We start from the raw sequence: 16,612 nt of genomic DNA, 5'->3' as shown, positions 1-16,612 counted from the left end.
CTCTCCCCCCTCCTCCCTGCTTGCACTCTGTCTCTCAGAAATGAATAAACGTTAATTTTTTTTTAAAGCCAGATCCTACACTGAACTCAAAAAGTACTCCTTCTGGGGGCTCCTGGGAAAGTAGAATAGAGTGAGTTCCCATGAACTGTCTATAGTATTCTGTAGGTCCTTATGATAAAGTTAATAATTTCCAATTTTTTTTTAGGTAGCCTTTAATAAATGTTACATTTGTAATAGTGCTTATGGAAGCTCTAGGCTCTCAGAAAATTGAATAGATGATTAGGACAACATTCTGTTTTAAATGTGTTTTTTTCTGATTGCCATCATTTGAAAAAGATAGCATGGCAAGTTATTAATGCCGCCTCAACCTTTGATGGGCAATGCTGAAATTGTAAATAATTTTTATGGGCATTTGTGGAAACATATTTTTGTATTTGTCTTAAATCTGAAGAGTCTGTCATTAAAGGGCCTTTTCATTTTCTATATAGATCTTTCAGGGAAACACCAACCCCACAGATGTCGTGTTTGGAGTTTTCCCTAAACCACTAATAACTCGATTTGTCCGAATCAAACCAGTGACTTGGGAAACTGGCATATCTATGAGGTTTGAAGTCTATGGCTGCAAGATAACGGGTAAGCACAGCTTGAAGATTGCCCAGGTTTGATTTATGTAAGATTTACAGTTTGGAATTTTTTGTAGAGGAATTTTATAATTTTATATAAAGCTGGTTGTTTTCGTATATAAATCTGGTCATTTTCATTTGGTGGTTAAGGGCATATGCTTTGAATGTAGACAAATCTGAGTTCAAATCCTGTTGATACTCCTTACTTGCTTATTTTGGGGGGCATTTACCATCTTTCAAAGCTTTAGTGACCCTGATTAGAAAACAGTCATCATAGTGCACAAACACCATGCAGGGTTGTTGTGATAATGGAGTGACTCGCAGATATAACGAGTTCAGCACAGCCTGGAGCGTAGCGGGTATATGCTAGGTGGCATCTTTCCACTAGACTCCAAGCTCCATGAAGGTGAGCACTGTGCTTTTCATCCCCGTTTCCTGGGTACACGGCACACTGACTGGTGCTTAATCGATTTGCGATGAAAAATGATTGCATGACATGCTCTCCATCTGCTTTACATTTTCATTTTGAAGGCTACAAGTGGCTCTGTCAGCCACAGTCAAGCAGGAGTTGAACTTACCAGAATTTCTCTCTCTACCCACTATACCTGGACAACTTTTTATTTCAATATCTATCCATCTTTTGTTGGATGCATATGCTAATATTAGAAATCAATCTGTCAGTGTTTCTAGTTTTTTCTTTGTTTCTTCTGACATGAATAGAACTTTTAAAATATCTGTTAAATTGTTGCTAGAAGGATTATACCCATTTGAGAGATGAAGAAGGTGCACTCTGGAGGCGTTAAGCAGCTAAAAAAGTGGGCCAGGTTGGGACAGAGCTGGAAGTAAAAGAACTGTCATCCCTGTCACCCTCACTGCATTTCTCTGGCAATCACTGCAGCTATTACCTGTCCACTGATCTCCCTGTGCAGCCATTCTGTGTTTTGAAGGAAACACCAGTCAGGCCAGAATTCTTCTCCATTTAAGTAAACACATTGCAAAGGTTTCATTAAAAAAAGGTGTGTGTGGGGGGGGGGGTGGTCAGTACAATGTAACCTTCAGTGTAAGTTTAAAAGTTAAACAGAATCAGTAACCGATTCACCAAAATGTAATTAAAAGTGAACCACTTTTAAAAGGCTCTCAACTATCTTTTAATATTATGTTAGTGCACATAGGGCAGTAAATCTCTTCTTCATGAATGCCAGTACTCTTGTTTTTGTTTTTATCCTCTGTAGGATAATTATATCTAGAGAAGGAAAGTACTCAATTTTTAAGCAGAACAAACAAACAAACAAAAACCAACCACCTGAGCAATTTTCAATGAAATTACAAGCCATTTGGACAAGAACGCCATGAGAAAAAACTAAGGAGAAAAAATTATCCTTGTTTATAGGACAGTCCATTTTGGCAAGTAAAAACTTACACTTGATTTTACCAAAAACTTATTTATTTCCATACCAGAGACAGGCTTATTTATTGTTTCAGGATCTAAGACTTAGAAAGTTCAAGGCCTTGGAGGCAGGAATTGGGTGGAGAGAGGTTTGGAGGAAGAAGGGATGTTGAAAAGTTAGATATAACCTTGGCTTTATTTTTGATCACCAGTTACATGAGAAAAAGTTCTAGGTTATTTTCAGAGCATTAAAAATTTGAAAAGTTACCCATAAATTTGTAGAAACAAGGCCATTTGAGGTCAGAGTGGAAATTTTGGTTCATTTCTAATCTTACGTCACTGCACACACAAAAAATAAATAAATAAAAGAAAAAGTAACTTTGTCAAGACTCCAAACATGTTGGTCTGAACTCTGATCTCTGAAGTTCTCTTTTTAGTTAAATAAAACACTTACTTAAATTTGAACCTCTTTTTCCATTTTCACAAGGATTTCCCTGAGATTTCATTCTAGATGTATGAGTCTTCACATGTGAATAAAACAAATACTTTATTAGATTTTTAAAACTAAAAATGTTACATGACTCAATGTTAAAGGATTAGTTAAATATCTGGTTTATTTACTTAAACATAGATATCTAAAATAGCATATCCTATTTTCACATATATTTTATTTTACAATTATTTTAAGGAGCTATTTTCCCCCAGAAGATACTGCTTTTAGGTTTATAGTGCTAATCTCTTTATCACTACCCCTGATATATTTTAGATACTTCTCTCTAGTAAGGTAGCTACAATCTCCAAATGACTAACCCCGGCAGATTTTTGGGAAGGCAGCATGTTATAATGATGGTCAAGTGGACGGAAAGTGTGCAGACATCTCTCCAGGCCTCACTCTTGACTGTCCACTTGGTGAATGTGAGACCATGGGCAAGACATTTTGTCCTCTCAGCTCCATTTCCTGGTCAGTAAGATTAACCTTAATTCAGCTGTAATGAAGATTAAATTGAAAGTATTCATAATACACTTGGCCTAGAGTCAGTGTTAACTAAATGGTACCCAATAAATTACACAGCAAATGGTACTCCAAGAGCTGAGCCTAGGACAATCCCAGCAAGCAGAACCTCTGAGGAGACAATGGTATCAGCATTTGCTTCTTGCTGACCAGAAGCAGATAGTTTCCAGCTTTCAGAGCTCATAGTCCTCAGAGTAGAGGCTGATGCAAGAGAACAAGGCTGCAGGATCCCTCCTTGCTGGACTGGAAGATCTGTGAAAGCAGAGGCCATGTTTGTCTTACTTTCAATCGTATCCCGTATGACTGGAACATAACAAATCCTCAATGCATTTATTTTTGAATGAATGAATGAATGAATTGCAGTTTTATCCACAAATGACTGAATTTCAAAATATCACCCTCTCCTCTTGAGTTGGCAAGTCCTAACTCAAAATGGATTAAAACAAACAAAAACCGTTGAATTAAGTTACCTTGTGAATACATCACCCGACTTCCAAAGTCTCCAGAGCCCTCAAGTTTTAACCTAATTTTGTATTCAGAAATTATTTTTTAGAAATACAGTAATCCTAGAGAAGCCATAGCATACAATGTGGTCACCATATAGAGATATAAAGAAAACAAGATTGGAGCAAAAACTATTTGCTTTATTAGAAGCAGTTTCATTATTTTGACAAAGCCGACTGTAGCATTTGGGCAAATATGGATATTGAGGGAAAGATTTTAGCACAAAATATCAGTGAAAAGAATCACCTTAATTCCCCACCACAGAACTCATCTCTCCCTTCCATCTAAGATTGCTTTTAAGTTTTCCAACAGGGTTGCAAGATAAAATACAGAATGTCCAATTAAATTTGATGCAGATAAATAGCAAAGAATTTTTTATCATAGTATGTCCCACACAATATATGGGACATACTTATGCTAAAAAATTATCCATTATTTTAAATTCTAATTTAGTTTGGCATCCTGTTTCTTGTTTTGTTGTTTTTCTTTGATTGTTTGCTAAATTTGGCAACACTATTTCCAAAGGACTTGACATGTAGCCAGGCTAAAACACTTCTGAGCAAGCCTGCTATGGAAGAATAGAACTAGATCCTAGCATCTCATTCAAACCTTGAAAAGTTAATATAACTTTTCTCCTAGTCAATGCCAAAAATGAGTCATTGTTATTCAAAATTGTTAAAAGCGCTAATTTTTAGTCAAAGGCAAATCCAGGTGTCTCTTCATTGTTCGTTTTTGGATGAGGCAGACATATAGAAGGAATGGGTGTCTAACTGTGCTATGGATATGTTAGTGGGATGAAGGCTGGGTATGACTAGGTTTGTAGATATGTAAACTGTGCCTTAGCCAAGTCTGCTTTAGAGGAAAGGATGTTAATCTGGTAAAGTTTGTATGCTCCTTACAATATTCAAGTTAATTGTGTTTTTGTCCAGATGGTAACATCTGGTACTTATTATGAGCTAAACATTTTCTTTATAAAAGCTGATTTTCAATCAGACAGGTGTGACTACAGTGACCAAAAATGTGACTTCTATCTTTAGCACTACAATTTCATAGACCCTCAGTAATATACTTCTTATAAATGTTTTAAATCCCCATTGAATTTATTCTTTGCCTCCAGGACCCAGCCAAGAGCAGATACTGTGACTAAATTGCAGGAAAGGGTGCTTGAGAAAAATGGCAGCTGCCTTTATTGTGTTAATAAGTTGATTCATTCAACAAATATTTGTTAAGTAAATACCACATAGAAAGTGGGGCTCAAGGAGTCATAGAAAATTTTTAAATATGACTTGGTTCATGTCCTCAAAGACTTAAAATCTGGTGAGGCAAGTAGCAGTGATCCAAGGAGCTGAATAAAGTCATCAATATAGAGAAATGCACGTAAAGTGCTAATGAAGAGTCTCGTACAAAGAAAACTGCGCCTAGTTGGAAAGATTGGGAAAATGGCAGCATTCAGAAACAGCTCGAGATTTGTAGTGATTTAGGTAGTGGAAAGTGCAAGATAATGGGGACTTATTAGTGGAGGGAACAGAATGAAAGAAAGCTTCCCTCCATCCCATTCCTATAAGGAAGCATTTTATTCCACTTGCCTATAGCAAAAGGGGTAAATGTGGAGAGACTTTCAAGGCTGCAGTGTAGAAGACTGGAAGACAGGCTGGTGTGGTTGACATTACATACATAATTCTGAGCCAGGACTGAATGCTTGGATAAAGAAATGACATGACCTGAAATGTACAACTCATTGGAAAGTATCTAAGCAATTAATTCTTAAGGGCCAGCTGATAACATGGCCACAGCCTAATCTCACTAATTGCATGTCCTCTCATTTAGGATGACTTTATTTTTTAAGCTAAATTTTAATTATATTATGCAGAATTGAGTTGTTTCAAAGAAAAATAGGTTATCATTCTTATGCATGTCCTTGATGTAGGTATACAGTTTTGAAAGGAGAATAATTGAATGATTTGTTATTAAGAGACCAATCAATTAATCAATGATTGATGCTCTCCTGATTCTCAGAAGCTACTTGGGCTGATACAGAAGATATAAAAAAATCTGACGCTGTTCGTTGTTTGAGGAATTTATAATCTAGCTATGGATGCAAGATTATCAATCTTAAAGCATGGAGAGAACACTTTAGTGCTAAACTGTGCTGCTTCCTGCACATGCAATCATATTTCTGACAAGGGAGAGTTTGGAATAAAGGCTAGAATAGCTTGAGAAGTTTTCATGAAGAGTCTTAAGCTGGGTTTTAAAGTTTCAGTGGAATTTACCTCTGTCAACAGGAGGATAAGGGCAGCAGGAACATTTTGAGCAAAGACAATGATGAAGATTGTATCTAGGGTATACGAGAAGATGGATTCACTGAAATATGCTGTCAGTAAGAGGAAATAAAACTAGATAAACAGAATGAAGCCAAAATGAAGATTTTAAAGGCTGAATAGAGACTTTTTATATGGTTCTATAAATAATGGAGACCCATGGAAATTTTTTAAAGCTCTCTGTCTTTTATTATTGTGGTAAATAATCATAATGTAAAATTTATAATTTTGGCCATTTTAATTGTACAGTTCAGTTCTGTGAAGTACAATCACATATTGTACAACCATCACCACACTCCATCTTCAGAGCTTTTCATGATCCCAAACTGAAACTCTGTACCCATTAAATACGACCTCCTCATTCCTGCTTCCCACTAGCTCCTGTGGCCACCATTCTACTTCTTCTCTTTGTATATTGGACTCCTCTACATACCCCACATCGATGGAATCATACAATATTTGTCCTTTTGCATCTGGCTTGTTTTACTTAGCAATGTTTTTGAGCTTAATTTTTGAGCTTAAGAATGATATTGCAAAAAATTTTTATGGAAAGTGAATTGGCAGTTATGGGTGGTATAGATTCATAACTGGTGTCTAACAAGCCAACCAGACCATTTAGCACGCTGACCAGGAGGGTGCAGACCAGAATAATGCCAAAGGAAATGAGGACCCTAAGCCATGACAGAATTTAGTAGCAGAAGCTGGTTGGTGGTTCCATTGTTTAAAACACAGAGTTAGATAAAGGGATTCAGTATCACGGGGAAAAGGACCATTTGGGTTGAGACACTGTACGTTTGAAATGACAGTGGGATTTTCATGTGGAAAGTTCCTAAAGCAATTAGAACAGGGGTGGGCAGGACAGCCTCCTGTGGCTGGAATTACTGATTTCCTATCACTAACCCATCATAAACTGAACCTCTGTTGGACAGGGCCTGTACTGAATCTAGGGCTAAGTGCTGGATACCAGAGGCACCAGAACATCAGTACTTTGACATTAAGTTTGGAAGAACTCAAAAATGGGGAAATGTATATCCTCACGGATGAGTTTCCTTCTTAGAATGTGAATATGGGAGAGAGTTCTGAAAGTCTAGAAGAAAAGTTTGAGAGAGGGAGAGCTCTGGTTTAATGTCAAATGACCCAGAGACTTAAAAATGTATATGAATGGGTACAATGTTCCTATTCAATCTGTGGTATTCTCTTTCTAAGCATAGAGACTTGTAGGAAATTATTCTACATCATCTATTTCATTCTTCCCTCTAGATTATCCTTGCTCTGGCATGTTGGGTATGGTGTCTGGACTTATCTCTGACTCCCAAATAACAGCATCAAACCAAGGGGACAGAAACTGGATGCCTGAAAATATTCGCCTGGTCACCAGTCGCTCTGGCTGGGCACTGCCACCTGCTCCCCACCCATACATAAATGAGTGGCTCCAAGTGGACCTGGGGGAAGAGAAGATTGTGAGGGGCATCATCATTCAAGGGGGGAAGCACCGGGAAAACAAGGTATTCATGAGGAAATTCAAGATCGGGTACAGCAACAATGGCTCAGACTGGAAAATGATCATGGATGACAGCAAGCGCAAGGCTAAGGTGAGGTCCAGGGACGGGAGTGGCTTCTGGGGAGGAAGTCTTTTCTCATATCATTGACTTAAATTGAGGATCTCCAGCATTTTCCTGAGGAAGTACAACTTTGTATTTCTTTTAAGCCATTATTTCAGTGGAAGTGTGTGATGCTGTCCATAGGACCCCCATTCCAGGGAAAACAGGAATGAGATGTTAAAAGTGGTGTCTGAGATCAACACAGAAAAGAATTCCATCGCTGGTTGCCTTTCCTTCCTTGAGGAAGAGCAGAAAGCTCAATACTCAGGAGACGGAGTGGCCCAGAGGCTGGGGACCTGGGGACTGACAGAGCAACCCTGCAGAAACTCGGAATCTCTTAGCAGATTTTAATGTTAGCCACTGCCCGCCCCCCATCCCTTTCCCCTTCTCTCACCCATCCCCCATTTAAATAGTTTTTTTTTGGGGGGGTGTTGCTGTGTTTTTTTGTTGGCTTATAGTGACATACACATAACATAAAATTTACCATCTTACCCTTTTCAGATATACCGTTCAGTGGTGTTCAGTACATTCCTATTGTGCAACCAATCTCCAGAACTTCCTCACCTTGCAAATCTGAGACTCTGTACCCACCCTGCAATAACTCCATTTCCTAACACACCAGCTCCTGGCGACCACCATTCCACTTTCTGTCTCTATGAATTTGACTCCTCCAGGAGCCTCTTTTAAGTGGAATTATACAATATTTGTTCTTTTGTGACTGGCTTACTTTACTCAGCACAGAGTCCTCAACTTGGAGCAACAGGATTCCATTTCTTTTTAAAGCTGAATGATACTCTGTTGTATGCATGTACCACATTTTGTGTATCCATTCATCCACCTATGGACACTTTCATTGCTTCTGCCTTTTGGCTTTTTTGAGTAATGCTCGAGTATGTTTTTTTTATCCATTGGAACCTTTTAAAATACAATTGGCTCTTGATCCAGTGATAAGGAAGATATTCCAACATTCACCATAACATGTGGTCTCATTTTTTTTTTAACCAAACCAATTCTTTAGGGATTATGTTTTACTTAGGCTGGTGGTCAAACTGATTTGCATTTCCTGAGCACACAACACCCACTAGACCTGATGATGGCTGGTTTGAGTGTGAATAAGCAACAACCCATAGACCATCAATTCTGTGTGCACTGCAGGAATGGTACTCAGCTGATGGCACTTCTCACCCCCAACACAACTGGCTTTCCATCCCAGCCTTTGCATCTCTACTTTGCTCCTTTCGTGAAAAAAATTTAGCCCATTGGAAGGAAGGTTATCCTTGCTCCCACTCTAAGCAAGTGTGGGGATGTGGCTTGAATATAGTGACTCAGGCCAAGGGCATTGCAGGCAGGAAACGAAAGCCAAATGACACAGCCAGATCCTCCTTTGTCCAGATGCAGGGCTCTGCAGGGACCACCTGTCCTCCACAGGTTGCTGTCCCCCAAGGCCGTGGTCAGCACCAGTGTGGCGGGCCACTGACAGTGATGATGCTGTCGGAAATGTAAGAATCTTTCTCCCACTTAGCCCCTACTTAACTTGTGGTTTCTAAAACATTTCCAGTGTTGTTGGTTTTTTTAATCTCCGTGCAGCTACTTTCCTTCTTGTGTTCATTTCCTTTCCCCTTTTTTATGCCTGCCCCTCTTGTTTTGATAAAAGAAAAAGTAAAATAAACATCAGAAACCAGAGTTCCCCTTAAGAGCCAGTCTTTTCAGAGGAGTTGTGAGCCTCCTGACTTTGTCACAAAGTGTGAGTATGCTGTACATCAGCAGCGTCCTGGAGCTGGTGCTGTTGTGTGACATGTTCTTCAACATGAGGGTTCTAGTAGAGAAAGAAAACAAATTACCATATGCTTTGGCGAAGATGCCTCATCGAGTCTGCAATTAAATCTAAAGCTATCACTCTACTGTAGTACATTGTGGATAGTATTCCACCAGAAGCCAGCACACAGTTTTCAATCTTAACAAAAACTCCATTCGTGAGTATGTGAGTTTTTTCTCCTAAAATATGATTTTATCCATCATTATCATCCTCCTGTGATATTTAAAACCACAAAAGCCTCTAAATTATTTACATAGAGCCTAATCTACCATTCCTAGCATGTCCTTCTCCTTAAATAAAATCTTTAAAATGCAAAAAGACACGGGTAAATCCTTCAGTTTAGGTGCGGTGCATATTGCTAAATTATATAATGATATTTTAAAGCATGCTCTATTTAAAATTACAAATGAGGGTCACCTGCTTAGGATGTCAAGTATCTTTTATGTAATAGTAGAATGAGTACTGGGCTTTATGAATAAAACAGTACTTTGATAGATATAAAATCCTCTATATCCTGCTCCTCACTTCCTACCCTCATGTAGTGCATGATGGACAAGGTATATCAGAGTCTTTGAACTGACTAGACTTCTCAGGAACAGAGAGGAGATCTACATACTCAAAGCCCTCTTCTTGTAAACCATGATGAATAACAGGACACAAAGATACTTCATAAACAATCTTATGTTAGCCGAGTTAGCCCATTTCCATATGGTTCTTCGCTGCTAATATTCTTCCCAGCCCATCACGGACAGCTTTCATAATGTTTCTACATTGTCCTAATTCTTTACTCAGGTTAAAATTAGAAGAAGAGCCAGGATTCCATAGCTATAAGTGCTTTTCTCTTATGATTGTTGGAGATATGTTAACATAGAACAGGCATGTGTAGTAATGTTGTTTGCATTATAATTATATCTCACTGATGACACTTAATTGGGCCTAACAACAATATACGTCAGATTCTTAATTACTGGAAGCAACTGTGTTCTATCAAGAGTGCAGAACCCTGATAGTGATTTTACTCTTGAAAATAAGAGAAGACAACTTTAGGTGGAGAAGGGATTCTATGTTAACCTTGTCCTTTAGATTTCTGGAGGCTTTTCTGGATTGGACAAGACCAATTAATTTACTTATAGAACTCAGAGAGCCTCTGGTCATATCATAGTCAACCCAGTCTGTCCATTTTCACTTACATGTGTGCCCCTTTTAGCCCTGATATTTCCACCACTGAATGATCATATCTCTTGCTGGTTTATGACATCTTGATCCAGCAGTTGGGTAAGGTCCCTGCTCCTGACTGACATGGCCTGGGCTGGCCATCCACTCAATCTGATCTGCCAGTCTGTAGCCCAAACTGCAATACGTTTATATTTTTATTTATTTATTTATTTCTAGGAGAGAGAGAGACAGCATGAGCAGGGGAGGGTCAGAGAGAGAGGGAGATACAGACTCTGAAAATAGGCTCCAGGCTCCGAGCTGTCAGTCAGCACAGAGCCCGACGCGGGGCTCGAACCCACCAACCACGAGATCATGACCTAAGCGAAAGTCGGATGCTCAACCGACTAAGCCACCCAGGTGCCCCCAAATTGCAATACGTTTAAAGAAAATTAAGGAAACTAAGTATGTGGCCTTGGTTATAAACCTCAGTTTCCTGAATTTAGTGAAATAGGCTGGATTATTTCTAAGAGCAGAGGCATCATAGCAGTATGATGAAGGGCACCAGTTAAGACTGCCTAGATTTGAATCCTGGCTCTGACACTGTACCTATGGCCTTGGGCAAATTACTTGACCTCTCTGTGCCTCACCTGTCAACTGAGGATAATGATAGAACCTACCTAAAGGAGTAGTCTTGAGGATTACATGAATTAATATATTTTAAGAACTTAGAACAATGCCTTGCACCAGTACACGTGATGCAATGTTTCGTGTATAATGAGACATTCACAATAAGGCAACTTGATTTTTCTAATCTCCCTCCCCACCTCCCATTCTGTACAGGATTAAAGAATAATGTTGGGAGAAGAGGATATAAGACGGCTTATCTATTTCTTGGAAAAGTTATTGTTCCATTTTCTTATGATTCCACTCAAGGATTTTGACCTTCCTGTCAATGTAAAAAAGGAAATAAAATAATCAAGTAGAAGCAGTGGCAATGGGTGGCCTGGCCCCTGAAGAATGCCACAGTGACTTGAAGTCAGGAATGCACTTCAAAAAAGGAGCCCATTCACACTGCAGTTCAGCTAGGCATCAGCGCCTCACTCAAATAGTCAGGACCCTTGTTACTTTCCTGAGATGAGAGGCTCTTTTATCTACAAATGACTCCAACTGGTGGTTCTGCTTAAGTAAATAGCAATTTCAATGAGTTGGAATAACCCCAGTTCCTGACTAAATAGCACTTGCACTACATTAAATTTAATATCTCCTACTCAAAAATTTAATCACTCCCTCTTCTATAGGTTTCAGCAAAACTAGGACCCGCTCCTTTAAGAGAATGTACCAGGAGTTATCACTGAAAATGTGGTGTCTATCCCAGCTCTGAAAAATGGCAGCTTTTCTTCCTGAGTTTTCTTCCTCCACTTCACGGAAGTGGTAGAAGTGTCACTTCTCGCAGGCACATCAGCGTAGCATTGAAAATGTGTCTCATTAAATCTTCAGCTTCTGGTATAGCCTCAGTGTATACTCTGAAGTTTCTGAGAAATGACATCTGTCACTTCTTAGAGAAGCTTTAGTTGTTTTTTTCCCTTTCTCATTTATGAAAGAAATGTCAGCTATTTATGAGGTGGTGGAATGGGGTCTGTTTCTCTGCTCGATTAAGATTCCTGAAGGAGGGATTCCTTTACCGAAAGAGAGGTTTTATTGATAATGGTGTTTCTCCTACTTTAGTCTTTTGAGGGAAACAACAACTATGATACACCCGAGCTACGGACTTTTCCACCTCTTTCCACACGATTCATCAGGATCTACCCTGAGAGAGCCACTCATGGAGGACTGGGGCTGAGGATGGAGCTGCTAGGCTGTGAAGTGGAAGGTAATTAGTGTCCAGAGTCCCTTCTAGTTTCCCACTTTTTAATCTCTTTCTTCATGCATTTATGCCCCTGATGGTACGGCTGACAACTGCCAGCTTTTTCCCCTGGGTCATCCTACCTTGTGCCTGCCAGTCGGTGAGGCTCAATGTTCTAGCACATTCCACCAAACAATGCCTTCAGAATCCCACTATTTGTATCGGTTGTTTACAGAACTCTCCTCAGATCCTTTGGGTTGCCTCCTTTGACTTTTTTAAAAAAATAGTATTTCTGAGGTGAAATTTTTATAACATAAAATTCACCATTTTTAAGTAAACAATTCAGTGGCATTTAGTATATTCAGTTCTTTTTGCAACCACCACCTTTTATCTAGTTCCAAAGCAAAACCCCCACCCATTAAGCAGTTTCACCTCAATCCCTGACAACCACCAATTCCTTTGACTATTTAGTGTTGTTTAGCCGTCTGTGTCCCATTCAACTTTCTGTCTGCAGTGTTGATCACCATCTTATATGAGTGGGAAGCAGTGTTTGACAGACCGAACCACCAACATTACCTTGAATGAACTGCTGAGGCTGCTGCAGAGAAACAAAACTTTACATGAGATAATATGTATTAATATACAGTGAGGTCTGTTTGAGATGTTACTGCATATACTTATCATATGAAAGTCATCTCAAAGACAAATTCAGCTCACACTGACCGTAGAACCACACTTACCTCTGCATTTTTAATCACATAATAAATACAAGGAATGTTTGAAAAATTGTATGATAGTTGTTTATTGTACCATCTAATGCTTTTGTGCATTAGAATTCCCATCTGCCTTCGATTTGGGCATAAATGAATAGCCAACTTTTCTATCCCCATAAAGGTCTTTCTCTAGGTTAGCTCAAAGAATGGCTATTGTTGGTACCCAGATGTTAATCAATTGAGCATATGCTCATGGTTGTTTCAAAGAATGCTTTTTAATATCACCTTCTTGTGGTTTCAAAATTATTTGTGTTTTGAGCTACCCAAATATAATTACATTCTTGAGCACATTAAACATCATAAAACTTTTCTTATGCATTAAAGAATCTGAAGCTATAAATCACCATACTAGTGAATAATTCATAGCTACTTTTGTATGTATTTATTTTAAAGCAAGGCCATTATCTCCCATTCTTTATTGTGTAGTTGTTTCCATATCTGTAGTCATGTCTCAGACCTCTGAATTATCCAGTCACTATCAACACAGACTAAGAATGACTGTGTGCCAGGGCTTTGGCAAAGATACCAAGAAACAAAAAGGGATGGGCAGATTGAACCCACTGCAGACATGCTCATTCCATTTACTGGGAAATGTGTTCATCTGGAAAAGGGAGTCTGCTGCCATGATACAGGTTGTTAGCCTGGATTCTGGAAAGCAACACTGATTTAAGAGGTGGAATGAATGGATGGTTGAAAAGACTGAGGCTGGTGGCAGTTTGCCAGTGTCAACTCTGTAGTGAGAGGTACAAATCGTTGGTGAAGAGATTTGCCGCAGATGTTCCCAAGCACTCACAAAAGTGAGGAAGTTGCCCTGAGCTATAAGAGAAACCAACATCCGGGGAAAGTAATGTCAAAATTTTTTGACACAATTAGTGTCAAAAAAAATTAGTGAAAGGGAGTGGGGTTTTTTTTTCTTCCTTAAAATGATTAACAGGCTCTATTAAATATGTGCTTCATGACTGTGCCACGGGAGATACCTCTGGGCAGTTGAGGAAGTGGAAACTAGCTACTTTTCTTTCTTTCTTTCTTTCTTTCTTTCTTTCTTTCTTTCTTTCTTTCTTTCTTTCTTTCTTTCTTATGTTTATTTATTTATTTTTGAAAGAGGTCAGAAAAAAAATCCCAAACAGAGTCCGCACTGTCAGCTAAAAGCTGGATGCAGGGCTTGATCTCGTAAGTCCATGATCTGAGCTGAAATCAAGAATTGGACAATTAACCGACTCAGCCACCCAGGCGCCCCTAGCTACATTTCTATATATGTCATAACTCTGCTCAGTAATTAAGGACAATAAGAAAGAGTATCAATTTTTTACTGAGAAAGAAGTGGTTACCAACACATTCCCAGACACATGGCCAGCAGCTATTAGAGAAATGGCCCCTGTTCCCAGTATCTTGTCTGGTTCTCAGACATCGAGAGAGCCATACGTTATCTCAAGCCTTGTAAAGTGAAATGTAATGCCAAAACCTGTAAAATATTAAACAGATTGCAAGAATGAGTAACAGGCTGAAAAATAATAGACAAAACTAAATTTAAAGAACTTCAAAAGCAGTCTTTGATTAATGTGGGCTACCTTTCAACTACAAACTCAAAGATACAGGAATATCTGCCCACAGTGGAATGCAATCTTCCTGGAGTTAAGGGAAAATGACCCCAGGACATCCAAGACAGCTCCTCTCAAACACCTGCTCTGGAGAGGGGATCACGAGTTGAGAAGCTTATGAAAAGGGAAATGGAGTCACTCACAACAATTTTTTTTAAAAGAACAACATTGTACTAAAAGTGTATCTTGAGACTTCCTTTTGGGGAAAAGTTCTAATACAAACCTAGCAAGTTTAGCTAATACGAAGAAAGTAAAAGAATTCATGACAGGCAAGTTCTCTAGCCCATTGAGAACGAAAGGAAAAACAGTTGAAGCAGAAAATCTGTCATCAAAGTTCTCAATTCCAGGGTCATGAATAAACAGCCAGTGAGAATTCAAGCACTTTTCAGAAAAGGATGTTTATGCAGATAACAATGTATAAAATGCTAAGGCGGCCAACTCTACTGAGTAGATATGGATCAAACACCAAAACAAAGCAGTCCCCAATGCATTCTGCCAAATCCAAGTAGATTTAGCTCCTGAAAGGGAGGCGAACCATGCTCCTCGCCTTCTTACCACAGATTAGAGTTTTCTGCAAAGGTGTTAGCAGATTCAATACCCAGAATTCTGCAAATACATTTCAGAGGTGTGAGGTAGTAATCCTTGGATCTTGTTTCAGCACCTACAGCTGGACCGACCACTCCCAATGGGAACCTGGTGGACGAGTGTGATGATGACCAGGCCAACTGCCACAGCGGAACAGGTGATGACTTCCAGCTCACAGGTGCAGAAACCATCTTCATCCCATTGCTGTGCCATTTCAGTCATGTTATAGTGGAGACTGGCTAGTGTGTGTCTATTCATGTTTGTGCCGCTCCTCACGGTGGCAGCCATCATCCACCGGAGTGCTTGCTTCCTTTCCTCTTGCCGTCCGCCACTGCCATTCAACACAATTATTTTAGCCATTTCCAGGGCCAGAGGCTAGGATTTTCTTAATTCAATAAGAATTTCTCCATGGCAAAATGTGCTAAACTCATCGTCATCTTCAAACTCCCACCCCCATAACACGTGCACTACCTACATAACCACACACTTTAGAATGTTTATTTGCATTTTCTTACAAGGGAAAAATGTTTTGAGAGGAACCTCCACCCAACTAATTGATGAAATTAGGCTTATATTTGAAATGCAGCTTTTAAGGTAGGGTTTTGTAAATCATTTTACATTAAAACTTACAAAGGCAGAATTACTTCTTATTTCACATCAGCTACAGCTAGCAAATGTATCAGGGCCAGTGTGTGCCAAATACCTCACTAATTAATTTAGAGTATTATTCCACAACATTCTAAAACCCTAAGAGCTACAAAGTGACCTTCTCTCCTACTTGGAATAGCAGAGGAAATATTAGACAAGTGGGGAAATGGGATTGTACCACTTGGAAATTGGCCAAGGCAGTAGGATTTTCACCCTATTGTTGCCAAAGGCACTGCGGGGCCTTTATCACCACCTGGGTCAAATGCAGTTTCGTAGAGCATCTGACTCTCATTTTAGATTAAACATGAGCCCTTGGATGCAGGTCTGTATTTTTAGCCAGAGGGGACTCAGAGAGCTCACATAATTAATTTCCATGGGCAAAACTGAAGGTGTTACCATGTAACTTCATAATAGTGCCATGTTATTGGCTAATGCATTAATATAAAAATCTGGAAGGAAATGTCCCACAGTACATTTCCAATTACTTCAAAAGCTCTCCTCTGAAGGAGCAAGAGAGCTCAGCACTCAGATAGAATAAGAGGTGAAATGTAGCTCAGAGATGTAGTACCATGAGCTGGGTTTACATTTAAATCCCAGCTCCTAAGGCTGTCTCGCTCCAAATTTCTAGGCTAATCGCTTACAGTCATAGGGCCAATAAATGTTACTATGGGCTTTTGAAAACAAATCTTGTGTGTAAGTAGCCAAAAGCCACAAAAATTAATTAATGTAGAGGCATTTTCTTTGTGAGA

At 39.2% G+C, this 16,612-nt stretch overlaps 1 protein-coding gene across 4 annotated transcripts in view; it reads left to right on the top strand.

Annotated features, from left to right (window-relative positions):
• The window catches only part of NRP1 (neuropilin 1), a 138,449-nt gene that overhangs the window by 100,581 nt on the left and 21,256 nt on the right, over positions 1–16,612 (top strand). For 2 of the 4 annotated variants that reach the window (XM_039220536.1, XM_039220535.1), the window contains exons 8-11: positions 489–633; positions 7,105–7,436; positions 12,142–12,286; positions 15,289–15,372. In XM_039220536.1, the coding sequence (XP_039076467.1) occupies positions 489–633; positions 7,105–7,436; positions 12,142–12,286; positions 15,289–15,372 (706 nt within the window). Of the gene's footprint in view, positions 1–488; positions 634–7,104; positions 7,437–12,141; positions 12,287–15,288; positions 15,394–16,612 lie in introns of all 4 variants that reach the window. The other 2 variants (XM_039220533.1, XM_039220532.1) reach the window with 1 other exon arrangement.

This window comes from Hyaena hyaena, unplaced genomic scaffold, assembly GCF_003009895.1.
Source record: "Hyaena hyaena isolate Hyena2069 unplaced genomic scaffold, ASM300989v1 scaffold_899, whole genome shotgun sequence".
NCBI lineage: Eukaryota > Metazoa > Chordata > Mammalia > Carnivora > Hyaenidae > Hyaena > Hyaena hyaena.
This window is presented reverse-complemented; position numbering and strand designations above follow the sequence as displayed.